This window comes from Martes martes, assembly GCF_963455335.1.
Source record: "Martes martes genome assembly, chromosome: 9".
NCBI lineage: Eukaryota > Metazoa > Chordata > Mammalia > Carnivora > Mustelidae > Martes > Martes martes.
Window position 1 is genome coordinate 4,201,571 of NC_137896.1, and position 26,884 is coordinate 4,228,454.

General features: G+C 48.7%; 1 protein-coding gene across 1 annotated transcript in view; it reads left to right on the forward strand.

The window, feature by feature from the left end:
- Nucleotides 1–26,884, forward strand: part of APCDD1L (APC down-regulated 1 like) — a gene marked incomplete at both ends in the record, with an annotated part of 49,597 nt that overhangs the window by 20,185 nt on the left and 2,528 nt on the right. Inside the window, 2 exons of the mRNA XM_080814364.1 lie at nt 20,245–20,383; nt 23,460–24,012. Coding sequence (XP_080670490.1) covers nt 20,245–20,383; nt 23,460–24,012 — 692 coding nt within the window. The remainder of the gene's footprint in view (nt 1–20,244; nt 20,384–23,459; nt 24,013–26,884) is intronic.

A 26,884-nucleotide genomic window follows, 5' to 3' on the forward strand; every position in this document is an offset into this window, starting at 1 on the left:
AGTAGAGAGCTAATAGTGAGAGCCGGCGTTGTTTCCTAAAATGTCTATTTCCGTTATATGCATGTGCACGTGTGTATGTGCATGAGTGTGCATTCGTGGGCAGCCTAGTGGGTGTTAATGTTGAACATATTTCTAACTGCGAGTCACAGAAACCGCTTGTAAGCCACAGATCTCACATTGTAAACTTTTTATAAAGTTGATTTACAAGGGTTGCTTTACAAAGTAATTATTCCAATTTACGCTCCCCCTGGCAGGGCTCCCACCAATCTCCAGCTACACTTGCTATTTTTGGAATTTATAATTCTTGCTAATCTAATGAGTATAAAATGTTACTTTGTTGGGTCTTAATTTGCATGGCCCTGACTATTAATGGGCCTGAATGTCTCTACACGGCTTTATTTACTATTTCTTTTCCTCTTCTGTGAAATACTGGCTTGTGCATTATGCTTATTTTTCTATTGTATTGTTTGTCTTTTCCTTAAGATTTGTAGGACTTCTTTACATATTCTGTATATTAATTCTTTGCTGGTTATTGTGTGGCAAACATCTTCTCCCGGTTTGTGGCTTTCCTCCTTCATTCCCTTTACGGTGTCTTTTGAGTCACTGAAGTTCCTAATTTTAATGTCATCATATTTATCTTATCTTTCAGCATTAACACTCTTTGCATTTTGTTTCAGAAATCCTTTGCTACTTTGAGGTCCTAAGCATATTCTTTCACATTTTCTTCTAAAAGTTTTAGTGTTTTGCATTTACATTTAAGTCTTTCATCCACTGGAAATTGACTTGCGGGTATGGTGTGAGGAAGGGCTCTGATGTCTTTTCATTCTCTGCATGGATAACCATTGTCCTGGGCCTGATTGTTGGCTAGATATCTCTTCCCCACTGATCAGGAGTCCCATCCTATATCAAGCTCATAAATTTCATGAGTCAGTGTCTGGGTTCTCTATTCTATTGGCCGATTTATCTCTTCACAGAACATACAATGTTATAATTACTCAAGTTCTCAATAAATCCTGATCTCTGATACAGTGTGCCCCCATATCCTGTTTTTTTTTCAATTTTTGGCAACTTGGCTCTTTCATATAAATTTTATAACCACCTTGTCAAGATCCTAAAAAAATGGGATTTTTTACTTGAATGAGTGTCTGTGGATCAGAAGAGAACAGAGACATCTTTTGATACTTCCTATCCATTAATATGTCACTTCATTTTTTATATCTTTATTGTCTCACAATACAATTTTATAATTTTCCCCAAATGTGTCTTTCTTACTTTTATGAGATGTATTCCTAGGTACATTCTATTTTTTACTACTGTTGTAAGTGGTGTCTTTTCCCTCCAACTATTTGTTGCTGTTATAGAATATAATTGATTTTTTTACATTGATTTCTTTTATCCAGTCATCTTGCTAAACACTCACATTGTTTCCATTTTTCTGTAGATGTTGAGTTCTGTGCAAAGATAATTATGTCATCTACAAATAGTGATCACTTTATTCCTTTTCTTATCCTCATGCCTTTTTCCCCCCTCACTCCTAGGACCTTCAGTAAATGTTGGAACTAACTGGTGGCATCTTTTCTTGTTTCTGATCTCAAAAGTTCAGTATTTCCCCATTAAGAAATGTCATTTAATGTATACATTTTTTTAGTAAGGCCCTTAATCAGCATAAGGAAATTTCAAAACTATTTCTCTTTTGATAAGAGGTTTTTTTTTTAAGATTTTATTTATTCATTTGACAGACAGAGATCACAAGCAGGCAGAGAGGCAGGCAGAGAGAGAGGGAGGAAGCAGGCTTCCTGCTGAGCAGAGAGCCAGATGCGGGGCTCGATCCCAGGACCCTGAGATCATGACCTGAGCCGAAGGCAGAGGCCCAACCCACTGAGCCACCCAGGTGCCCCTGATAAGAGTTTTTTAAATTGTGACTGGGTATGGGATTTTATCAAATGCTTTTTCTGCATCTATGAATAGTAGATCATATGGTTTTTCTCTTGTAATCCGTGAATGTGAATGACACTGACAGATTGTCCTAGCTTTAAATACGTCTGCATCATTGGGATGGACCCAACATAGACATAATGCCTGATTTTTTTTATATACTACTGCATTCCTCTTGGTAATATTTTATTTGGGATTTTCGCAACCACGTCCCAAAATGAGGTTGTCTCATAACGTTCCTTTCTCATCACATCCTTAATTTTCCTTCCGCACACTGTCTTCAAAAGGCTTCAGGGTCCTTTCCCAAACCTGGAAAGAGGCAGGAGCCCTAGCCACGTGTTCACAGGGACACCAGGGTCTGCAGACTTTGAAAATGGAAACTATTTTAACATTAGCCAGTTAGAAGACGTTCTCTTCCTGCTCCTTGAGGGCTCTGTCCACGCTGACTTCCTTCCATCCCTGCCTCTTGCTGTGAAGTGTTGCAGTGACCACAGGCGCTTCGGGGATCCAGCTTAAGGAGAAGTTGAGTTGGGAATCCTTTTACTCAGTGGAATATGTTCATGGGCTTTGCAGCCATTTCTCTGTGTAGTTAATTATTGTTATCTGAGCCTGTGTGGGACTGGCTTCAGGAGTACTCTTGCCTCTCGGTAGGAAGTAGGAGCTACTGTCATGAAGGACCCTCCATTTGGATCTGTCCTCTGGCACCGGTCACCAAAACCATGCAGGTGGTGTAGAGATAAGGCGTGAAACACAGAGATCCAGAGGGAGCGTATGCAAAGTACTTTGCATCACATAGCTCGTGTGTGACAGAAATTTGGTAGAGATTTCCAAACTTTGATAACACCCCGCAAAATGTATGACCTCTAACAGTGAGTTCATGAGGCTAAAAAAAAAAAAGGTTTCTAAACTATCAATAACCAAAAATCGTTTCAGTCAACAAAGACAGCAGAAAGCCTGAATGACCTTTCTACTCTTGCCATAGAAAATGAAAGTACAAAATCTTTGTCATACGAAGAGGTGACCAAAGATGATATGATCCCAAAAGTGTTGGAAGGAAGCGCAGTTTGATTGATAAAGACCGTGTGCTGTTTTCCTGGCTGTTGTAATGTTTGTGGTCTCTTCCAACTTTATAAACTTTGTAATTTCTTGTGCTATTTTTCTCCTTCTAAGTCAATATCTACTTTTATTTGCTGTTTGTATACATTTGCCCTTTTTTCTGAAGAGTGTTTCCCAAATTGAATAAACTTTGGGCCCTGCCCTCCGTACAAAGGACTCACGCAGGAGGTGAGGCGTCCTCTCTTTTTCTACTTCGCTGCAAGAGTTTATGTAATAAAGTTTAGTAGAACTCATGTAGAAACACTCTGGCCTGGGTTTTTTGGCTCATTTCCTTTTGTTTTGTGTTCTGTTTTGTTTTCTGTTTATTTGGGGGAGGGGACGATTTCAAATCAGTGCTCAATTTCTCAGTCATGAACCTATTCACCGGCAGCTGAATCATAAGCTTCTTTTCACAAAAATCTTTCTGCTGGACCTGTAGTTATGTCTCCTTTCATTCCCGATTTTATTTCTCTTCTCGTCTCTCCCACCCACCATTGTTCTGTTCTTTTCTTTCTTTCTCTTTTTGTTAAGTCTTACCAGAGATTTATCTAATTTATTAAGGATTTCAGAGAACCAACTTGGGCCTTGTTTATTCTTTTATTAATGTCAGCTTTTTTTTTTTTTTTAATCTCTTTCCTTTTACCTTATTTGGGCTTATTCTATTTTTCTGGTTCTAACTTTTTTTTTTTTAAAGATTTTGTTGATTTATTTGATAGAGAGAGATCAGTAGGCAGAGAGGCAGGCAGAGAGAGATGGAGAAGCAGGCTCCTTGCTTGTGGAGCAGAGAGCCCGATGTGGGGCTTGATCCCAGAACCCTGATATCATGACCTGAGCCACCCAGCTGCCCCCTGGTTCTAACTTTAAATTGGATAAGTATCTTTAATTTTCAGGCCTTCCTCTTTTAAATATACGCTTATAAGCCTTTATTTTATACGCCTGAAAGTCTTGTTTTTCCTGCCCTCCACAAATTTAGGTAGGCACTATTTTCAATTTTCACTGTAAGCTCTGTAAGCTCTGTAAGCTCTCTTTTTAAACTATATTTTTTATGTTGATGTATTCATTGATAACTGGGTGTTTTAGAAATGTTTTGGGGGGCATGCGGGTGGCACAGTGTGCTAAGCGTCTGACTCTTGGTTTTGGTTCGGGTTGCCATCGCTTCTCGGCCTTTTGGCTAAGATCAAGTGTGGTTCAGGTTGCCATCTCAGGGTTGTGAGATCGAGCCCCGCGTTGGACTCTGGCGCTCAGCGTGGAGTCTGATTAAGACTCTCTGCCACCCCCCCACCACCACTTGCTCTCTTTCTCTAAAATAACTAAATAAATCTTGGCGGGGGTGGGGGGCGGGAAGAAGAAGTGTTTTAGCTTGCAGACACATAGAATTTTTCAAATGTTTTACTTTCTGATTTTTAATTTAGTTGCATTGTGATCAGGAATTATGCCTGTGTGATACCAATTATTTGAATTTGCTGACTTATTCTTTGACAGACTACAGGATCAGTTTTTATAAATACTGCACGTGTGCTTGGAAAGAATGTGCATTCTTTCATTGTTGAGCACGGTTTTATACACAGAGATACTTACACAATACATACACGTATGCACACATGCCCGTTTGTGCATGTACACACACATGTAAAATGAATTTGATTTGTTCATTGTGCTTTTAAATCTCCTGCATGTTAATAACTTTGGTCTGTTTGCCCTATAAATAATTGAAAACATTGTGCCATGTAATCTTCCATCAGGATGATGGATTTGTCAATAGTTCTGTATGTCTATAGCAATTTTTGCTTTGTATATTTTCATGCTGCTTTATGATCATATCTTCCTGGGAAATTGAACCATTTGTGGAGTGGCTTCTGTCCTTAATAATGCTTTTTATAGTCTATCCTGTTTTATCTGAATTCAGTTTCCTTTTATTTAGTATTAGTAAGTAAGTGGCTTTCACTCACTTTACTTTCAACCTTTTTGGGTCCTTATGCTTCAGGAATGTAAATAACATAGAGCAGGAGTTCTGAAAATCCAATTTGATAATGTCTGCTAACTGGCAAGTAAGTCAGATTTGTTTCTATTCTCTTCTTATTTTCTACAAATTCTGCTTTGATGCTTTTTTCCTCCTTTCTTGTCATATGTGTGTGTATGTACACACACATACACACACACACACACGTGACATATATTTATTTAAAAAATGAGTTGGGTTGTGTTTGTTCCTATTACTTTTTTCCTCTTCTTCTGGTTTAGAAGTTATATGGTATTTCTATTATTTATTGGCTCCCTCTGAAATTTTAATACCTCAACACTTAATATCTTCACTGTTTTCTGATAACACAAAGAATTTAGAACACTAACCCTAAATATTCCTCTCCAAAATAATGTACTGCTGTTTTCCAATATTTTAGTCATGTCTGGTAGTTCTTTTGGGGGGGGGTTGACCCCACAAAATTAGATTATTAGTTTACTTGTTTTGTGTGTGTGTGGATTTACAATATTTTCAAATTCTTTGTTCATTGAATCTTTCTAAAAATCAGACCTTCCTTCTTCAGTTCCCTTGCATAAAAGGTTATTAAGGCAGTGGTCCTCTTGGTACCTACCATGCTTGGTACTGTTTAGTCGAAGATGCCTTTGTTTTATCCTTATTCTTGAAAGGTTATTTTGCTGGGTGCACAAATCTAGGCTGATGGGTCTTTTCTCCTCTTTTTACTCTTAGTGTTCTAGAGTTTCAAAGGTCGATTTATTTTTACTAATCTTGCTTGGTACTCACTGTTCTTCCTGGCACCCGTGGTTTTTGGTGTCCTTGATCACTTCTGGAAAAATTTCAGACCTTGTTTCTCCACCTGCTGCTTCTCTGCTAAGCTGCCTTTTCTCTCCTTCTGGGAGACATTAGACTTTCCCCCTACAGCTGTTATGTCTCTCCACCGCCTTTCCTAAGTTTTCAGTCCCCTCTCTTTCTTTCCTGAATTTTGGGTAATTTCTTTACATCTATTTTCCAGTTCACTAACTCCCTTTTCAACCGTGTCTAACCTGCTCTGTGATCCAGCCACTAAGTTTTTGTATCAATAATTATATTTTTTATTTCTTAAGGTTCTATTTGACTCTCTTTCCAAATCTGCTTAGTCGTTTTTTATAGGCTCATGTTTGTTGCTCATTTTTTTCTTTCTATGTTTTAGTTTATGAAACATCTCATAATACTTTTCTTTTTTTCTGTGATAGGGATTCCAATATTTGCTGCTCTTGGGATGTAAGTTTTTTCTTTATGCTAACTCTTAGTCTGTAGTGAGCTATTTACTTGTGTATTTGGTGATCTTTAATTGGGAAGTCACGTTTGTTTGGTCTTAACCCATGGGAACTCTTGGAAAAAGTGATCATGCTTTTCTCAAGAGAACATTCGTATTTGCATCTCCCAGGAGCCAAGGGGTGGCAGTAATTGGGGACCGCTGTAACCTCTGGTTTGCCCCCTGGTTCTCACCATAAGCAATGCTGACTTTGACATTCACCCTCAGAACGGGCTCCATTGGTCCCACTTCAGCTCTGTTTGGGGGCCGGGGATCTCAGGGGCTTCCCTACTTTCTGAAAAATTATATGTTACCTCAAATCTACTTGTGCACAGTGAGGGTGTCTTCAGAAGAGGCAGAGAGCCACACTGAAGAAACAGGAGGCTGACCTACATTTTGTAAAGATTGCACTTGCTGCTGCATGGAGAAAGGATTACAGGGGGCGGAGCAGATGCTGGGAGAATGGTGAGGGCAACTGTCAGGTTTTCAGGCGAGAGATGATAGTGGCTTGACCCAGAGTGGTGGCAGTGAGAATAAACAGCGGGGTGGAAATCCAAGTTACTGGAGTATCTGCTTATTAACTTGTGTCCCTCGTTTATTTTCAGGCACAAGAATGTGCGATTAGCCACAAATGTTCATTAACTTGTAATTTCTCTTCCATCGTCCATATGCGAGATAGCAGAAAGTGAAAATTTTGATCATACCCAGGGTGGCCAAATTCTCTCTATACCATTGGTGGAGGCTAAGTTGAAATAGCATTTTTGGAGGACCGTTTGGTCCAATCTAGTAGAATATTGAATGTGCAATTTCTTTGTTAGGAATTTCTCCAAAGGACACATGTAAAATGTATGCCAGATATGTTAAAACATTAAAACGATGTCCAACATACTGTCATATGTGATAATAGCAACAGACAAACCAACCAAAAAAACACACTACAATCTAAATGACCATCTGCAGAGGACTGGCTAGCTAAATCAAGGTTCATCTATGTAAAGGAATACTCTTACCTTTCCACAGAGGGGTATGTCTATGATGCAAAGATAGCCCTGATAATTTAAGTGTAAAAAGCAAAATGCAGAACGATGTGTATAGAAAGATTGCATTCATAAAAAAATTTTAATAGCCAAATAAAAAACATATACATTTATATGCAGAGATCGGCATGAAACCATTTTCTGGGAGAATGCACAAGAAATTTAAAATGATTCACGTTGGAGAAAGCAACCAGGGCTTCGGGGTAGAAAGCAACTTTCGCTTTTCATTTTATACCTTTTTATACATTTTGAAAATTCCACTGCAAGCCACGTATTGCTTTTGTTTGAAGAGTTTAGCCTGTTTTTATTGGACTCTTCTTGATTAGGGAACCTGCTTCTCTTGGTTATTACATCTTCTGCTCATGGCACTTCATTATTTCCTCCAGTTCCTCCCCTGAAAACAGTGAATATGCCTGAGTCCCTCCGGTCCTAAAATGCCCACCTTCCTCAAAGATTTCTAAAATCTATTATGAAGTTAAAAACATAGATTTCAAATAATATGCATATAACAGTCCCATTTTTGTAAATAATAATGGAATTAATGCACGTATCTGTGTATAAAAGAAAAAAAGTTGAGAGAGATTTATCCATTCATTCAGCAGAAACATATTGTGTGCCTGCCACGGGCCGGGCATTGTTACAGAGACAGAAGTTCAAAAGGTACCACAGTCCCCACGCTCTGCCTCTCCCTGCCGCCCAGCCTCCGGAGTCTGAAGGGGACTGCGTGCCAGCAGGTTAATGGCAATACACTGTGGCTGAGGCAAATGTGGGTGAGCTTTTGCATCACCTTCATGCCCTTCTGTATCTTCTGATTCATTTTTTTCTTGCCCTGTGTATGTCATAAAAGATTTTATATAAAAATAATAATTAAGTCATAAAACACAATCTCTCTATCCCTCTGGTTTTGTGTGTCTCTCCTGCAAACGCCTACACTCATCAGTGTGATATCAGAGATACTCTACAACTAAAAAGTGTTGCGTTATGTACCCAGAAATCAAATGTTAAGCGTGCGTCTTGTGTTTTAGCTGCAACCCTACTTTTAAAGAACCTGCGCCCAGCACTTGTGCCCCTCTCTGGCTGGCCCTCCTTGGGCCCCAGCTGGTCCTTCCCTTGGGGCCGCTGCCCCTGGCCGACTTCCACTCTTGCCCCGTGTGCGCATCACGGACAGGTGGGCGGCCCCAGTGAGGCCCCGGGGAAGGGCTGCCTCCTCCTGGATGTCCCAGTCCCTCCTCAAACAGCACAGCCCAGCAACAGAGCTCCCCAGGCCTCAGTCTGGAGAGTGGCCCCACCATCCCCTCCAGGCTCCAGGCTGCAAACCCACACACCCACAACACCTCTCCCCTGCCCTCACCCCACATCTCAGCAGCGCTGGCCTTTCCACGCTGCCTGTCCCGGCCCGGCCTCAGGGCCTGGGATTTGAGGTGGTCACTCACGGGCTCGAGCCCTTCCTTCCCCACCTCGCACCCCCACACACACACACACACGATCATCCTCAACACAGGTCAGGAAGCCTTTGAGCCTTGGCCCCCACCTATCACCATATGCCACCATGACAATTTGGCCACATCTGACCGCTACTGTCCATAATTGGGTCGCCGTTCCTCTCTAAAGCAAGTAACTCATTTTCACTTATTTCAGAAAAAACAACCTAACCCTGTATGCGTTAGCCTCGTGCTAACAAAATCCCTGGCCGCGTGTGTCAGTTATCGAACCGAATCAAAATGGGGACATGTCACTAATCAGATGCAAGTTGTCCAGCGTGCTCCCCCCAAATCTCAGCCAGTGTCTCCCCAGGTAGGCACAGAGTCCTTGGAAAGCACTGTCTTTCAGAATGCCCACCTGACCTCAGCCCCCTGCATGGCTCCCTCTGTTTGAGGAACACTCCAGAATCCCCAAAGTGGCTCACAGGGCCCCCCGCATCGCTCCCAGAGCTGCCTGCCTCCCCCTCATTCCCCCGACAGCCCTTGCCCTGTGCCCTTACGTCACAGGGACTAATTACGTCTCCCTCAGCCTGTCTGCTGCTTCACACCTCCCTGCCACCTTCGCAGCCTCAGCCCGAGTGCCCATTACGGCTCTCGTCCACCTGTCAAGCAGCTCCTCGCCCTGCAAGGCTCTCAAGGAGCATGTGGGCGGTGAGGCCCCTCCTGGAGGCCCGTCCTTGTATCTCCCATCAGCAAAGGGGATCAGCATCGGGCAGAACATCTCCAAGGTTCTATTGATCGCCCTGCTCGGAATAGCAGACCCTGAGCCGCTGTAGAAGCATCTTTGCTACAGTGGGGGCCAGGCACACAGTAGGTGTTCAATAAATGGGGAGGAGGACCAGGGGCTGCAGGGAGGTTGACGGAAGCCAGGAGGGACAGGTAACAGACCTGGTTTGGAGTTTGGGACTTTCCACCCACTGACCTAGGTAACATTCTCAGACTCTCCTTCCCCGTGCCTCTGTTTCCCCATCTGGAAGATGGGGCGATCACAGTTCCAAGCCCCAAAGACTCGTTAGCACAACCGATCGGAGAAGTAAATGCAGGTTTTGCAGACTTTAGAGCTTTACAGAAATGTGGGTTCATTCCCGGGACGGTCGCAGGACATGGATGACGAATCCGTGGTGACCGTCCCCTGCGCACCGACTGCGTCCCCGCTGTGAGCTGTGTGTGTCTCCCCAGTGGTGTGAGACTGCCCTGGCCCAGGGTCACAGGGGAAAGCAAGAATTACAAGCCTGTTTATTTAACATTTAGGAACCAGCGCATTTTCCTGGACCTCGTCTGCAACACTTAAGCCAATATTTGCGTCTTTGGGATTCTATTTGTATGGTAATTTAAAAATAGGGTTTGGACTTACAGCAGGCTTTTCTCCTGAAACTCTGAAAGCACATTAATTTTGTAGACGGTAAAATAATGCCATAATTAAATATTACCATTTCTCTTAAAATAAAATCTGGTAACTCCTAACAAAATGGGTTTTTCGAAACATGATGTAGGTTTTCCCACAAAATTGCTCTCTAGGGAAATTCGTTATTTTCAACGTATGGAAGAGACCACGAACTTAATCTCAACGCAATGTAAGAAAAATTGATTTGTGAAATTACAATAATTTTCCTGCATTTAAAATCTCCGTGCTTCCTGTCGCCACGGACCCAAAGGTTCCCCTCCCCCACCTGCATCTTTAGGGAAAGGCTCGAGGAGGCAGGATGTTTTGTTTCATTGTTTATGAAGCTTCCTAGATGCTCTTTCTTGTGGTTCCCATTGGAGTTTCTGTTCTGTGCTGCAAACTTCTTTGAAAGGAGGCAAGGCTAGGTGACCCCATTACCCATGTCCTTCAGTCTCCAAATATGTTCTCTATGGGAGCAGAAACGATGGCCCATGGGAGAAAGCATGGGGCCCAGAGCTGGCCTTCCATGGGCTCGCTCTTCGCCCATGTCAGGGTGCATGAGGAAGCCTTGGTGGCCCGGGGCTGGAGGCCGGCGCTGGAGGAGGTGGTTCTCCGTCGCACCCAGGGCACCCAACCACCCCAACCAAAGCTCAAGAGGGCCCCCTTGTGGAGACTCCCACGAACAGCCCAGTAAGTGGTGTACTTCCCCCAACGCCGGGTTGCTCCCCGGGACCCCCCACATCTCCCAGGAGTTCTCAGGCCCAAAGACGCTCAATAGAAACCACCAAACTCCATCCTTCTCTCTTCAAGACCTAACATTTCCGTGGGACAAGAACGTTCTTGGCCCCTCCAGGGAAGAACTGGTGGAGAACCAGCTCCCAAGGCCCCATTGGAGAGTTGAGCTCCTCAACGCGCGGCCCGAAGATCCCTTTTCCTTGACTTTTTTCCAGAGTCTTCATCGCGATGACACACACGTCTTCCTTCTTACTGAATATGTCAAAACATTGTGATTATCTTACCAAATTCCTGTTCTGTAGAACAATGAAAGCTTCAGTCTTCTGCCAAGAGGGCAAACAAGGGAGACTTTCGAGACACACGTTCTGTGGAGCAAATCCTGACTTGTAACTTACGCCCTCATGGCAGACACCGGGGCATCTGGCCCAGGCACACTCAGAAGGCCTGGGGAAGCCCACGCGCTGTCCGTCCAAGCCCCCACACCCCTCGCCCCCTCCTCAAAGCACAGGACGGAACGCTGCTATCAGTGGACAGCGCTGACTGGATTCGGCATGAATTATGAACATCGGAGGGCCAGCGTGCAGATCTGGGAACACAGGCGCTAGAGTTGAGCTGACGAGGCCTTGTCTCCAAGACACCAGAACATCTGGGTGAAAAGGCAAAACCTTCCATCAATCACCCTAATGCCTTGGCTATTTGGTAACTGGTGGGCTTTGGCTGGGCTTTCCCAGTCTTCATTTGGGTGGAAGTCCCAGCCAGAACGCGCAGTAATTATTAGCATTATCATGGGGCCGAGGGAGAGTTTTGATGTGAACCGGTTTTGTTCTGGAACATTCCTAAACAAACAAACAAAAAAACAGTGGCTGATGAGCCAGGCCTGGTGGGCGAGACTCGTCTCCCAAACCCCCCCATTCCTTTCCCATCCCGGGAGCTGCACGTTTCCTTTTCCCTCCGCAGAAAATGCTCAACACAGGCTGGGGGGGTGGTGGGGTGGTGGGATGGCTGTGTAACCAGCCGCTCTCCATATGAAATGTTTCCAATTTTGGAAACCAACGTAAAGCAATCACCTTCTCCAGGCGGCACCGAGTGAGACCCACCTTTTTCCACCCACCCCGTCCGTGGTTGCGCCTGACCGGGGACTTTTCACGGAGAACTGGGTAAACGGGGGCAAACCAAGCTCGACCCTTCACCAGCCTTTCAACAACTGACATCTGACTCTGATGCCCTCTTCCTTCCCACCAGCTGGGAATCCGCTATCCCCCGGGGCAACTTTCCACTCTCCCAGCTCCGCCAGCAAAGGAGGGCACGCTTCGGGGTCCAGGACGCTGCGGGGAGTGGACGGTGGAGACTTTGTCTAGCTCACACCATCTCTGCGTTTCCCAAGAACGCAAGCCCATCTCTCCACCCGCCCCAGCACTCGGCCTTGAACACGAAAGCCTCGAATTAGATGGATGATGAGTTTCAGTTATGGCCAAATGAGGGACATAGAAGGGATCTGAAGAGCAGCCATCCCCACCAAAAAGAAAGTTTAGACTCCTTAGGATTCCGAGTTTGTCTTCATATTTTTGCGATTGCCTGGTACTGTCGTAGCATGGCGATCTGTAGTCTTCTCGGGGGAGTTTAAATGGAAACTCTGCGTGCCTTTTGTGCAATGACTTCATTGGAAAGCACAACACAGCGATGGCCACCATTTCAACAGCCGGTTTCCGAAGCTTGTTAGCCAAACTGCCGGCGCGCACCGTTACACACCAGCACATCTCAGTCTGTAAAGGGCAGTCACCTCTAATCAAGAGAGGTTCTTTTCTGGGGGGGATTTTCATTTAAAATGTGCGTAAGCTTCCAAGTCCAAACATTCTAGGTGAATTACCTCAAGCTGAGGATTTTGAAATAAACCAGAGGATTTCAGACTTTTTTTTTTTTAAGCAAGAGAACACTTTTCCCCCCCCCCAAAGCAGATCTTTTAATCAGCATCCCACTATATAAACCAGGGGCTACTTGGGCTAAAGCTGGGGGTGGGGCTAGAGCTCCACTCACTGGGTTTCCCCTCTGCTCCCCCCTCAGATGCCAGTGGTCTTCAGAAACCAGCTTGAAAAGCTCCAGTACCACAAAGTGGGGGCACACACATTCCATGCCTGAGCCAGAGCTAGGCCACCTAGGACGGCGGCCACCAGCATGTGGCCCCGAGCCGCATGTGGCCCCGAGCCCCTGAAACACAGTCAGTCTAAATTGAGTTGTGTCAAGACTGTCAAAACATACCTCATTTCCAAGTCTTTTATGAAGAAAAGGCATATATCTTAATAGTTTTCATACTTATTGCATGTTAAAACACAATATTTGGGGCTGAACAAAATATCATTAAAATTAATCTCACCTGTTACCTTTTAGCTGTTTTAACGTGGCTACTAGAAAATGTAAAATCCCATACACGGCTCACATTTGTGACTTCCATTCTGTTTCTATTGAACAGTGCCAGGAGCTGGATGGAGCCTTCCCTGGGGTGTGCAACCACAGCAGGGTCCTGGTTTAGCTAGGGTGGGTTCTAAGGTTCAAAAAAGGCTTTCGAGCAAAGCACCTAGCATCAGGTCCTGGTGCTGGATCCAGCCTGTCCTCAAAGCTATCACCAGAATTCAATGCCCACACTTATATCTCCACCTACTTCTCTTTCTTCTCTATTTTCTTGGTTCATCCAAGATCCCCAGCCTGCTGGGAACTCCTTTCACACTTAGCCAGATTGTTAGTTATCCCAACAACTATAAGCCTTCTCTTTCTCTGTTTCCATTTCAAGCCTGACTCTAATGGCCACACACATAATGGAGATTACGAGCTGATTTTTAAGAGGAGAAAGCCCAAAGGGTGGGAGAAGTGTCAACAAGGAGCTCACATGCATCAGTCTTCTGGTGCACAAGTCATTCATTCATTCATTCATTCAACTAAAGGTGCAATTATACCTAATGTTTATTGAGCACTTACTATGTACAGGCGTTGTTCTAAGTGTTTTCATGCCATGACAAAAAATATGAATTGAGCATCCATCAGGCACTATGCTAGGTGCTGAAGAATCAGCAGAAAGCAAGAGAGATAAAGACCTATCCTCATGAACAGGCAGATTAGTGGAAAGACAATGAAAGAAAGGAAGGAAGAAAAGAGGAAAGGGAAAGAGAAGAAAGAAAAGAAAGAGAGGGAGAGAGGGAAGGAAGGAAGGAAAAGAAAGGAAAGGGAAAGAAAGAAAAAAGAAAAGAAAGAAAGGCAGAGAGAGGGGAAGGAAGGAAGGGAAGTAGGAAGGAAGGAAGGAAGGAAGGAAGGAGGAAGGAAGGAAGGAAGGAAGGAAAAAATTGAGGAAACTAGAGCGACACCCCAGCAGCAGTGAGCACACCTAGCACCCAGATCTTGGTTTCTAAACACCATCCACCAAAAAAAAAAAAAAAAAAAGAACCAGGACTCCTTGAAGAAATGGTTGATTCCAGAGCAATGAGTCTAGAAGGTCTTTCAGTACCAGAAAATAAGGAAGTGCTCACAAAAATGACAAGGTCATGTAGAAAGTTACATAAGAGCTAAGTTGGATGATCGCCTAAAGACCAAGTCAGGGACAACTCAGCAACAACATGAACAGATGATAGCAATGGGTTGTAACCTATAAAATATATATATCTGGGTTCATACTAATGCAAATAACAATTAAACAAAGAGATGCATGGGAGAAAAGAAAGTGCTTCCTTAGAGCACAATTCCAATCAGTACATTCAGACGAGATGATGGAACTCGGGAACGCCCGTTTGGAAAACACTGCAGGAATAATTGTTGTAGGCAAGAATCATCCATGGTCATCAACAGATGCTAAAATTAGTGGGGGGAACGTATAATGAAAAATAAGCCATTTACATTATCTAAGTCTATCCCCATAAGATAATTATTAATTACAAAGAGAAATGTAGTAATTTAACAGTGTGGAGAAACGTGGCAGACACCTCCTAAAGCAACTAACCAAAGTGAACATCACCAGTATTGGGACAAAGTGAGACCGTGTGCTTCCTGAGATGTTGTCCTGAGAGTCACACATCACCTCTATGGCATTCTTACCAAAACTGCAAAAGCTGAATTGAATCATAAAGAAACATCAGACAAGCCCAAGTTGAGAAACACACTACAAAATACAGGCCAGAGGTCTTCAAAAGTTTTCAAGGTTGTAAAAGACAAAGACCAAGGAAGTTCTTGGTTAAAGGAGACTAGAGACGTGAAAAATAAATGTGATGTGTGATCCTGAACTGGACCCTACACCAAAAAGGAGAAACTCATGGAGGAGTTGGTGAAACTTGCCTAGGACATGTAGACTACTTAGTAACACCTTACCAATGTCAATGTCCTAGTTTTGACCAAGTACCATGTCTGTGGGTGATAGTGACATTTGGGGAACTGGATGAAGTTTGCTAGAACTTTCTATTACTTTTGCAACATTTTCGTAATCTGAAATTATTTCAAATGGAAAAGTCAAAAAATAAAAGTACATAAAAGGCAGAAAGCAAAAAAATAATTGTCAGCCGCAACGAGTGCCACACAGAACAAAAAGGGAGCAGAGAATAGCAGAAGGGAGTGTCCGGTGTCCACCTGCTGGGGGCTGCCACTTATCCTCAGACCTCCGCACAGAGGGAGAACGCAGCACTAAGCAGAGGAACAGTGCTCTGCCCAAGGAACAGCATGCACAACAGCCCTGAGGCAGGAAAGTTTCATCCCTGTCCTTCCCTAGGAACACCCCATGAAGAAATATGATGGGATGTGTCGGATGATGCTGGAAAGAAGTCCATGTGTCGATGGAGGCGGAACCCGGAGCGACGCGTCTCCAAGCCAAGGAATGGCTGGAACCATCAGAAGCCAGAAGACGCCAGAACAATCCTCCCCTACGGCCTCAGGAGAGCGTGGCCCTGCCCACACCTTGGTTTCAGACCTCCGGTCTGCCGGCTCTGACAGAATGAAGTTGTGCTGTTTAGGTCACCCCATTGGTGGTCTTTTGAAAGAGCTGCTCTAGGACACACAGCCACTGCCCTTCTGCATGGTTGGGGTGCAGAGTGAGCCTCACGCCCTTCCCCCCTCGTTCTGTGTCCCCCTTGGGCTATGGAGGAGTCACTTATGCATTTACTCATTAGGGATTATTCACGTAAAGCATTCTTTAATATTTTCAAATCAAGCACAGACCAAGCCCCTTTTAAAATTCAGTCTTGTCCTCGGCAATGTGGACCGTGCAGCCCAAGTTGGCTATGGGAACTGTGGCTGCTTTTTAACACCCTCTGAAATCAGTGCAAAACCAGCCGGCTGAGTGCTCGCCACCGCCCCCGAATCACCGGGCTCACCTCCTGGGACCCCAGCACAAGCCAATTAGGATAGGAGATATGACTGCTTTTCTGTTGCTTTTTGTCCCCAAAAGAATGACCTCCAAAGACCTAATGTTTTGCTGCCTACACACCCCGTGTCTCTTCCCCACCTCCTCCCCTTTTCACTCGGCCCCATATTTGTCGTGACCTTTGAAGAAAACACGCATAATGGAGTGGGGTGTGAACCTTTCTGAGCCTGCATTTTCATCTCTAAAATGAGGATCGCCACATCCACCAAACAGAAGTGCTCCGAAGGCTAGATATGAGGAGGGCACCTATTTGTAATGCCATTTCTAGGAAAAACCCAGAATAGGCCCATCCACGGGGACAGAAAGCAGATTAGTGGTTGCTGGGGTTTGAGAGGAGAGAATGGAGAGTGACCACCGATGCGTACAGAGCCTCCTTTTGGGGTGATAAGAACATTCTGGAACCAGACAGTGGTAACAGCTGCACGGCCTAGGGAATGGCCTAAATGCTACTGAATTTTAACTTGTAGGCTTTCCAAGGGTTAAAATGATGAGTTGTACGTTACGTGTACTTCGCCAAAATTTATTTTTTAATTGGATAAGAAGCGTCTGCCTGGCGTAAGTGACACCAGCCAAGTCTCTCCACTCTCTGAACCTGTTTCCTCATCTGCAGAATGGACAGAACCCACGCCCTGGGTAGTAGCGAGACCACGCCAGCTGATCCACAGACATGATGGGCACATGGAATGCGCAGACAGGCTGCGCCCTCTGGGATTGCTACAAGGACTCAGCAGACAGCCGCTGATCTGGAGACGGTCTCCGCTGGGTGCCTGCGCTCAGTCGAGAAAATCAAGCATCCTTCCCCCTTAAGATCCCAGGCAGGCTCCCTACGGTGCGGGCCTGTGTGGGCTGTCTCTGGCATTCTGACTCACGGTAACACGTAAAGGTTGGAGCAGATCATATTTTAAACCCCAGAAGCTCGCTCTGAGCAGTTGGGCGCTCTGGATGTAATTCTGCAGGTAATTTGAACGAGGCTATCTAATTTCAAATGTCCCTGTTCTTACGAGTGCAAAAGCAGCATAATTTTTAATTAGTGGGTAAACAGTAAATAATGGATGGCGGTAAGTGGACACCGCTGTTAATTAAAAATCCATGGTTGATAAAAATCAATTTGGCCCGTGCATTGAACTCAGTCTAACAGGTCCCTGTGAAAAGTTGTGCAATTGGCCTCCAGTACCATCTGCTTTCAGATGTTCCTTTAGGGGAGACTGTTTGGGGCGGGGGAGGGGGGAGCCAATGGAGCGGGGGCAGGAAAAGGGGAGAGAAAGAAAAAAATAAAAAAGCTACTTCAAAAGCTACAACAGAACAACTTGCCCCGGTTCATTTGTAACTGGTTAATTTAATTTTTGCAACCTTTAAATTGAAGCTCTGCAAACGGCCAAGAGGCCAAGGCCGGCTCCGCTCTGGTCTTTCCACAAAGGCCTCCAGTTGTGTTTTGCGTTTTGTGTGTCTGTTGTGGATACAGCGAGATTTCGTGTCGTCTCCTGACTTCATTAAATCCTAATTTCTCACTGAAAAACAAGACAGACTAAAACACCCTCCGCAGGAACATGCCGTCTAGACTAAAACACCCTCCGCAGGAACATGCCGTCTGAGAATTCACAGCAAAAAAGCAACATCTAGGGCCATCTCTTCTCGGTGCTTCAGGGAGTACATGGGGGGAAAGGCCTGTTTTGCTTTCAACAGAAAACATTTCCTCAAGAAACAGAGCTTTGTGGAAACAATGTCAATATAATTTTCAGGGCCCGTTTGCTCTTTTTTTCTGAGATACAAGCTCGATCTTCCAACCAGGCAAGTAACACTGACCCCTTTGGTCCCTTTCTTCCCTCTGCTTCTCCGAATCAACATTCCCCAAATCAAAACGTTCGGATAGGTTTCCTTGACACTGATGATGTTCACATGAACCCGCAGAACTGAATCCAGGGGACCCCGTGTCTCCCGAAGAGGGAGCTTGCAGGAGCACGAGAAGGTTGGAGAAGCTGACTCGGAGGCGGCCCCGGCTCGGGTTCCCTGACAGGGCCATGCTGGCCATCTGGCCCGATCAGTGCCTGCCCACACGCCACGAGGTCCTGCTTCTGGTCCTCAAGAAATGAGATGTGCCCAAGATACTGCGGAACTACCCGCGAGCTTCTTTCTCAAGACTCCCCTTGCCACGTGCTCCCCGTGCAGAGTGGCCAAGGTGTCGTCTGGGGCCAGGTCAGCCCCGGCTGACTGGGCGGTGGTTTTCGTTTCTCCCATTTGGCTGGTTAAAACCAGGGAGGACACAGCAGGAATACAGCAAGGACCCTGAGCTGCACCAGCATGTCTGCCTGCTCATTCATTCATTCAGCAAATTCATCCCCCCCAAGTCTTGAAAAAAGCCCCTTCCCCCCGGCTGTGATGGACGATGGCCGACAGTGGAAACGTCAGGCCGGTCTGACCATCTGAGTTTTGTCCTTTGTCCCATCTGAGCAGCATCTGGGTTCCCCCAGGTTGTCTCTCTGCCCCAAAAAGGAAGCGAATGCTCACGCCCGTCTCCGAGGGTCGTCGCGAAGATGAGGCAGCCGCGAAAACCCGTGGGATGGATACACGGTTAACAGAAACAGTGGCTGCCGTCACTGCTGCGGCACGTCCCACCTGCGCTTTCTCTGCGTCTGGGGGTCTCTGGGGACCCCACGAATCTCCACAGGAGCCCCCAGGCCTCCAGGAGGGGAGGGATCTACTCTGCCTCATTTTCCGGAGAAGCTGTCCGGGGCCACCCGCCCCATCAGACAGCTGCCGGGGGACAGTGTGGGGACCTCAGGCCTCCCCAGGCCTTCTCTGGTGGCGCCAGGAAGCCGCCGTGCGCGGTGGAGAAGGGGGCAGAGTGTACCTGTCACGTGCTTCTCCATGCAGCCCACAAGCCTTCCCGGGCACCCCCCCCGGGGCCCCTCTGGGCCTGTGTCCCCGAGCCGGCCCCCAAGCACTTGGCCCGCAGGCTCAGCGGGAGGAAGTGCCTCTGGCAGGCCTGCTGCAGGGGCCGGCCAGCGGGTCGAGGCCGCCCTCAGCACAGCCTGTCGCTGTAATATTCCGACCTCGCTGGCCGCCAGGCTTCCCACACATCCCGCCATCTGCGCTCTGTCAAGCCCAGCCCTCTGAGTGGAGATGACGGTTTCTGGGGAAATCGCTGCTCTTTAGCAGCTGAAGGCCCTGGTGCTCTCGCCTTGGGACATCACATAGAAGAGACTGGGCGCAGTCCCAAGGCCACGCCTGGCCTGTCTCCATAAGATGAGCACATGTGGGGTCACTCAGGAGGGTGTGAGGCCCCGGCTGCTCACGGCCGTCCTCCCTGAGCCTCCGATTCCTCCCCGGCCCCCCCGACAGCTGCACGCATCAGCCCCGCTGCCCGCCGCGCACTTCCCGGGCACCTGCTAAGGGCCAGGTGAGGGCCTGGGACCCGTGGTGCGCAGGTGGGCAGCACACGGGCCTGGCACCAAGGAGGGGCCATTCCACGAGCGGCCTCCAGAGGCTGGTGGCGGTTCTGGCCACGGGGCAGAGGTCAAGGAGAACCTGGGTTCTTCGGGGCGGTGCGGACGGTGGCAGAGCGGGGGGAGTCCCACTGCCCCAGCACCTTGGGTTGAGTCTAGAGGGCCCCTTGTCCCGGAGTGCGGAGTCCTTCAGCCACCACGTGCCAGTGCCTGGCCACACAGCAGCTCAGGAGCCTGGGGTTGTCCCCCTCCACGGTGGAGATGCGGGTGACGACTCCAGGTGCTGACCCAGGCACCCTGACTCGGGTGTGGCTGAGGCGGAGCTGGATGCCCCAGGGCAGGGCCACCGTGCAGGTGACGGCAGACCCCGGCTGGCCTCCGACCCCACTGTGGCCCAGGATGGCTCGGGAGGGCAGGCAGAGTTTCTGGACCGCGTCAGGACCCCTAACTCCTGTCTGTCTGCTTTACAGCCCACACCACAGAGGCGACTGGGACCTCCAGGGGTAGCCGTCTACACTGGGAACCCCGCTGCCAACAGCCCGCGCCCAGCAGAGCCCCCGTCACTGTGCTGCTGCCCCCACGCCTCGACGGGCCCTGGGTCTCTACCGGGTAAGACCCTGAGGTCACCCTGATCACAGGCCCCCGGGCAGGGAGACTGCACCCCCTCGGGGCCTCAGTGTCCACACGGCCCAACTCAACCAGTTGTCCAAGAGGCCTGCTACCTGCCAAACGTGTGGCTCTACTGACCCCCGCTCCCCAGCGCAAGCCTGGTGGGCGGAACGTGTCCCAGCCACACGCGGCCATGGATGAAATCCGTGTGCGTGACATACTGAGCACCCAGGCTCCAGTACTTACTGAGTGCCCACTAGGTACGGGGGAGCCACTGTGGGGACAGGCAGCAGACGTGCGGACCCAGAAGTAAGTGTGGTGAACCTAAGACGGTGCTGAGCTCTGCCACGAAGGACATGGAACCACAGATGTGAGAACCAGCATCCCAGGGGGGCTTCTCAGAGGTGCCAACGTTCCACTGAGAGCTGAAAGAAGAATCAGCCATCCAGAGACCCAGGGGAGGAGCCAGGCAGAGGGAGAGGCTTGCGCAAAGGTCCTGAGACAGGACAAGGGAGAGGAGAGGGTGGAGAGGGCCCAGGCATCCTGCTTGTCCGTCGAATTTTCTTCCTAACCGGACAGGCTTGCCTGACATTTCAGAGGCCCTGTTTGCTGCTCTGGGCAGTGGGATTTGTGCTCTAACCCTCCTCCGTGGGGCACAGACGCGACAACAGCTGTCTAAGTCCTCCCTCCTGGGAGAGGGAGAAGGGCGGCCATGGCCTCCTCCACACCTAGTACATCCTTTCCTCCCCCGCCACGCCCTTGGGGCCAGTCCTGTTCCGCAGTCAGGGACTGGCCTCTCCACGTCCTCCATGTACCTCCTGGGGTCAGGGAGAAACTCAACTGCCAAACATCTGTTAGCACTCTGGGTGGAGGGAGGGGACGTGAGCACTACTAAGCCACTTTGGATGCGTTCCCAGGCTCTGTCCCCATCCTGACTCCACAGTCCAGGTGAGATCCAGGCGCCACTGGTTGGGTCACCCCAAGACAGAACTGGGCTGTGGGGAAGGTCAGAACTGGGTGCAGGCTGCTTCTGCCCTGAGACAACAGCGTTCCAGGACAGTTCTTCTAGAAACTTCTAGAACTGTCTTCCTAGAAAGTTCCTCCTCATGTTCTCCAGACAGGCTTTGCTGCTTCCTGGAGGCAATGCAGGGAATGATCCAGAGTCTGGGGCCCACTGAGGCCATTCACTGTGACCTGCTCTGTCCCGTTAGGCAAATCTCTTGCCCCCGGCCCTGTCTGAAACGCAGGTGAGGACAGGACTATGGCTCTCCCCTCACGTGTGTGTCACCTCCCTCCGTCTTCAAGGACCTCCTGTACTGGCAAATCTTTACCATTTTTCTTTACACCAGCTTGTTTTTGTTTACCTAAATATATTCATTTATTTTTCCAGCTTTATTGAGGCATAATTGGTAAACAGTAAACTGTACACATTTACAGTGTACTGTAATTATTTTTTTTAAAGATTTTATTTATTTATTTGACAGACAGAGATCACAAGTAGGCAGAGAGGCAGGCAGAGAGAGAGAAGGAAGCAGGCTCCCTGTTGAGCAGAGAGCCCGATGTGGGACTCGATCCCAGGACCCTGGGATCATGACCCGAGCCGAAAGCAGAGGCCTTAACCCACTGAGCCACCCAGGTTCCCAGCATACTGTAATTATTTTTAAAGGAAGCGTAGTATCATCCCGGAGAGGGAGGGCAGAGCCACCTGACATAAATAGGAGGTAACTGTAAAAAAGAAAGTCAATGAAGACAAAACAACATAATTAGATTCTCACTAGATTCGTTGCCTGGCCTGGGTCCTGAGTCCGTTTTCTCTGGGAGAGAAGGGAGGTTGGTGTTACAGACACGTTAGCTCCAACAGAGACTTTCTCCTTAACATAATCAGAAAGATTGGAAGAAAAGAAAAGGGAACTGTTTTCGTGCTGGGTAAGAACATATTTCTTTCGCTCCATCCGTCTTGCTATGAAAACTACTACGAGAGTTCACAGCAGCGTGTGAAGGGGGCCCTGCCCGCTGTTTCCCCCTAGAACTCACCCAGCCGCCCCCCTGTCTGCGCCCTCAATGCAGTCTCAGAAGCTCCCCTGCCCCCAAACCCGGCTACGGCCGTGGATCTAGGAGTCATTCAGCTTCCCTTTGTGCCCAACCCCATGTGCTTGCTTTACCACCAGCAGAAGCGATCCTGGTGGCCAGGTCTGGCCCACCGCCTGTTTTGTAAATAAAGTTTTATTGGCACACAACTATGCCCCACCTCACCCCATTTACTTATTGTCTCTGGTTGCTTTAGCACTAGAGACCAGCCCACGCACCCAAACAAAAATACTTATTACCTGACCCTTTACAGAAGAAGTTTGGTGACCCCTGGTTTAGATCAACAAACCTGTCACAGGCACGAAGGGAACTTGGTCAGGGAAGTCAACTGAGCAAAAGGGAGATCGGAAGTGACTGCGCGTCAGCCACGATTCCCTCCGTGAGGCCCTGGGGAGGGTCTGCTGTGTGCCAGGCTCTAGGCCAGGGGCCGAGGATCCACTGCCTCCTGGGGCTCATGGCCTGGAGCCCCCCAAATGGTGCAGAAGAGCCCGTTTCCTAAGCACCTCCCAGGCACCACCACCATTCTTCACGTTTCCTGGAGACCCTGACTGTGGGTCCGATGCCTCCGTGTCACAGAGGAAGGAGCTGGGCATTATCCACAGCCCCTGAGGGACAGGAATGGGATTTGAACCTGGGTCCTCTGGCTGTAGAGTCTGCATACTTCTTGGGCCACGAGGTATCCACAGGTACGAGGACCCATGCCATGAGGGAGGCTGACGGCTAAAGGAGGCATTTAGGATCGGAGGAAGTAGAAGAAGGCTTTTGTGGAGGCCACAAGGCAAGTGAAAGGCCCTTGGCTTCAAAGTGGGTGGCTGAGACCAATTAGGGAAACCGAGGCTTGTCAGGGCCCAGCTCTGGACTGAGGTCTGAAATAGAGGCTGTGGGATCAGGAGTCCAGCCCAGAGGGAGAGGGGCTCACCGTGCAGGCTCTCCCTGCTCCGCCCAACCCCCATCTCTCTCTCTCTCTCTCTCTCTCTCTCTCCGACAGCTGCGAGGTGCGCCCGGGACCCGAGTTCCTCACCCGCTCCTACACCTTCTACCCTAACCGCCTCTTCCGAGCCTACCAGTTCTACTACAGGGACCCTTTCTGCCGGGAGCCTGCCCACTCCCTGCTCATCAAGGGCAAAGTCCGTCTGCGCCGGGCCTCCTGGGTCACCCGGGGGGCCACCGAGGCCGACTACCACCTGCACAAGGTGGGCATCGTCTTTCACAGCCGCCACGGCCTGCTCGATGTCACCAGGAGCCTCAACCAGACCCGGGCGGGCCAGGACTGTGCCCAGCGGCTGCCCCCAGCCCGGGCCTGGCTCCCCGGGGCCCTGTACGAGCTGCTGAGTGCCCGGGCCAAGCAGGACTGCACGGAAGCCCTGGGCTTCACCATGCACGAGCTCAGCCTGGTCCGCGTGCTGCGGCACCTGCAGCCGCAGCCTCGGGCTGGGCCCCGGCTGGTGGAGGAGCTCTACCTGGGGGACATCCACACCGACCGAGGGGAGAGGCGGCACTACCGGCCCACGGGCTACCAGCGCCCGCTGCAGAGTGCCCTGGTGAGTCTGGGGCCCTGGGAGGGCGAGCTCTGGGCCCCAACCCAGCGGGCCCTCTATGGTCTGGTCCCTGCCTCAGACCCTCTCTGTACCCCCCTGCTGGCCTGCTGGCCTCAGGGCATTTGCACATGCTGTTCCCTCTGCTTGAGACAGGTCTGTACAGGGCTGGCTTTTTCCAAAGGAACCGCTGCTCAGCTTGTCTGTGCCTGGTCCTCCTGACATCCTTCTTGTGGTCCCCACAGGGTCCTCTTCTGCTCGTGCTGGGCACTTGGGCAGGTGTGTCTCAGTTCTCAGATCAGCTATTCCTGCCAATCCCCACTCTGCACATTTTCCAGCACTCAGCTCCCCGCAGCTGCATGGTTTGTTTACTTGTTAGTTGCCAGCTTCTCTAGCAGTAGACTCTGCACGGGTGGGGCCCTGTCCTCTCCTGGATCCCTATACACGGCCCAGGGTCTGGCACACAGTGGGGGCCAATAAAGCTTAGCGAATGAATGCAGGAGAGGTCAGTCCTCCTCCAGGGCTCTGCTGGACGGCCACAGAACCCAGAGAAGGTGACCCCAAGAGCCCCGCGGGCACCTCTTTGGTGTCTGGAGCCAGAGATGCTGAGTGTACCCATTCACACTAATGCCGGGTAAAGCAGCACTCCTCGGCCCCTGTTCTCAAGATGCCATCACCTGAGCATCTTCTGAGAATGCAGTCAGGTCCTGGGGGTCTGGGGTGGGGCCTGGGACTCTGCATTTCCAACAGGCTCCCAGATGGCCCCCGGACTGCCCTCCGGGCAGGAGGCTGCCCTGTGAAGGGAGATGTACTTCCCCCACCCCAGCTCCCATGTGAATTTCACTTGAGGTCCTTAACCTAGATTTTAAATTAAGTGATCACAGCACACTGCCCCCATTCGGGGGAGACCTGGTAGCCCTTCTCTGCCTGACAGGCACATAGGCAGAAAGACTCCGCTCTTCACATGTGTGAGACGTACTCTGGGCACGTGGCATAGAGCCTGGCCCTCGAGGCATGGAGGCTCAGGACTTCTCCAGTGCAGTTGGTTGAAGACTTGGGACCACCACACCATCCCACCCCCAGGAAAATGTTTGCAGAAGCATCAATTAAACAGCGAATTTTAACAGAAACCAATTCTATTAAAACAGCTACCCAAGTCTTACAGCATTAATTTGTGACACAGGAACCTTTATTCTCCCTAATTGAGTGCAAACATGTTCCCAGTATCGGCAACATTGTTACTAGGAGACAGGAAACAAAGCCAGAGGTTCCAGAAATTGCAGGGCTTCTTTGCCGACACCCACAATTACAAGTTAACTTTTATCAGTTGGGGTTTCTTGAAACTGAAGTCAAGGTAGGATGCCGTGAGAAGAATGTCTCTACTAGGTAACCCAGGAATATTTTTCAAAAGTGAGGATGAACAGACTGGAGGCATGAGTTCAGGAGCCCCTATCAAGTGAGCCCTTGGGCAACCCTCAGGTCATTCATCAAGTATTGAGTGCCTACTGTGTACTCAGTACTCAAGGAACTAAACCAGATGGGCAATTTCTCACCTCTGGGAGCAGCTGCTTGTCAAAGGACCCCAAAGAAGCGTACTAGGGATGAGCCCCGCTGCCCTCTTCTCCTCTCCCACCCCCTCCTCTGGGGAGCAGAGAAGCAGCACAGGAGTCCTCATAATCAGAAAATCAGCCTGAGTTCTTTCCATGACCTCAAAATTATGCTCTTTTTGGCAACCAATGTTCTAGGCTGGTCTGACGTTAATCCTACTTAGAGAGGAGAAGGTGCTGGCAGCGGGTGATGACAGGCACCCACCCCCTCATGAGGAGGGCAAACTGCTCAGAACATGGACAGGATGGACCTCTGGGGTGCAGCGGATGACAGTTTTCATGTCTCCCCACGCAGGGCTCTGGGGCTGCAGACCTCTGCCCTCCTGCTGCCTGACCAGCCAGCGTGGCCGACGCAGCCCGCCCTGCGATCGAGCAGCAGAGCAGGAATGTGGGCAGAGAGGAGCAGTGCCAGATGTGCGCACATTAAATTAAATACCTGCTCAGCAACTGCCCCCTCCCCCGGGAAAAAAAAGGGGGGGGAGAGAGAGAGAGACATAATTTCAGAGAAGAAAATGCTGCATATAAACTCCCAAGTAACGAATCAGTCATTACCTCCAGGGTCCGAGCGTTGTCCATGACCCAAACCAGATGGTAAACATGAACATTTTTAGAAGTTAATTTAAAACCAATTTGATCCCCAAATTCACTGCCTGGATGTAGAATCCTAATCAATCAGCCAACACTCAACCAAAATCATCTAAGCCTGGTGTCACCTCTGGGGGTTAATTAGAAACTGTTATGTGCTGTTCGAGAAATAACTTTATGTAACAGGTTTGAACCAGTAAGAGTTTGGCTCCCACGCAAGTGTGAATTCTGCTGGCTGGGGCCTTGCTTATTAACACGTGCATCTCCGGACCCCTGCAGAATGACGCCAGAAAGCGTTTTCGTCTTTCATCCCCCTCGAACACATCGGAGGAGGAGATGCCTGTTCTCGCTCATCTCTCACCTGAAAGGCTCACTAGCTCTCAGTTTGTTTCTGTTATGCAGAAAGCCACTTGCCCTGCCCGAATCACCAACTAGGATCTCAAATGTCCTGCCTACAGGAGAGGGGGCGAGGTGGGGAGGACAGCCCTGGTATTATTTTGATGTAAGGCCTTCTGCTCTGTCAATACACATCAGTGTGACAACAGTCAGAATGTGGGTTAAAATGCCTAAATTAGACTCTGATCAGCCAGACTGCCAATTACCAGCTCTCCAGCTTACCACCCAGCCGGCTCATTTCTTCCCATCACAATTTTGGACCCATTTACTAGCATTTCAAAATGCCTTCG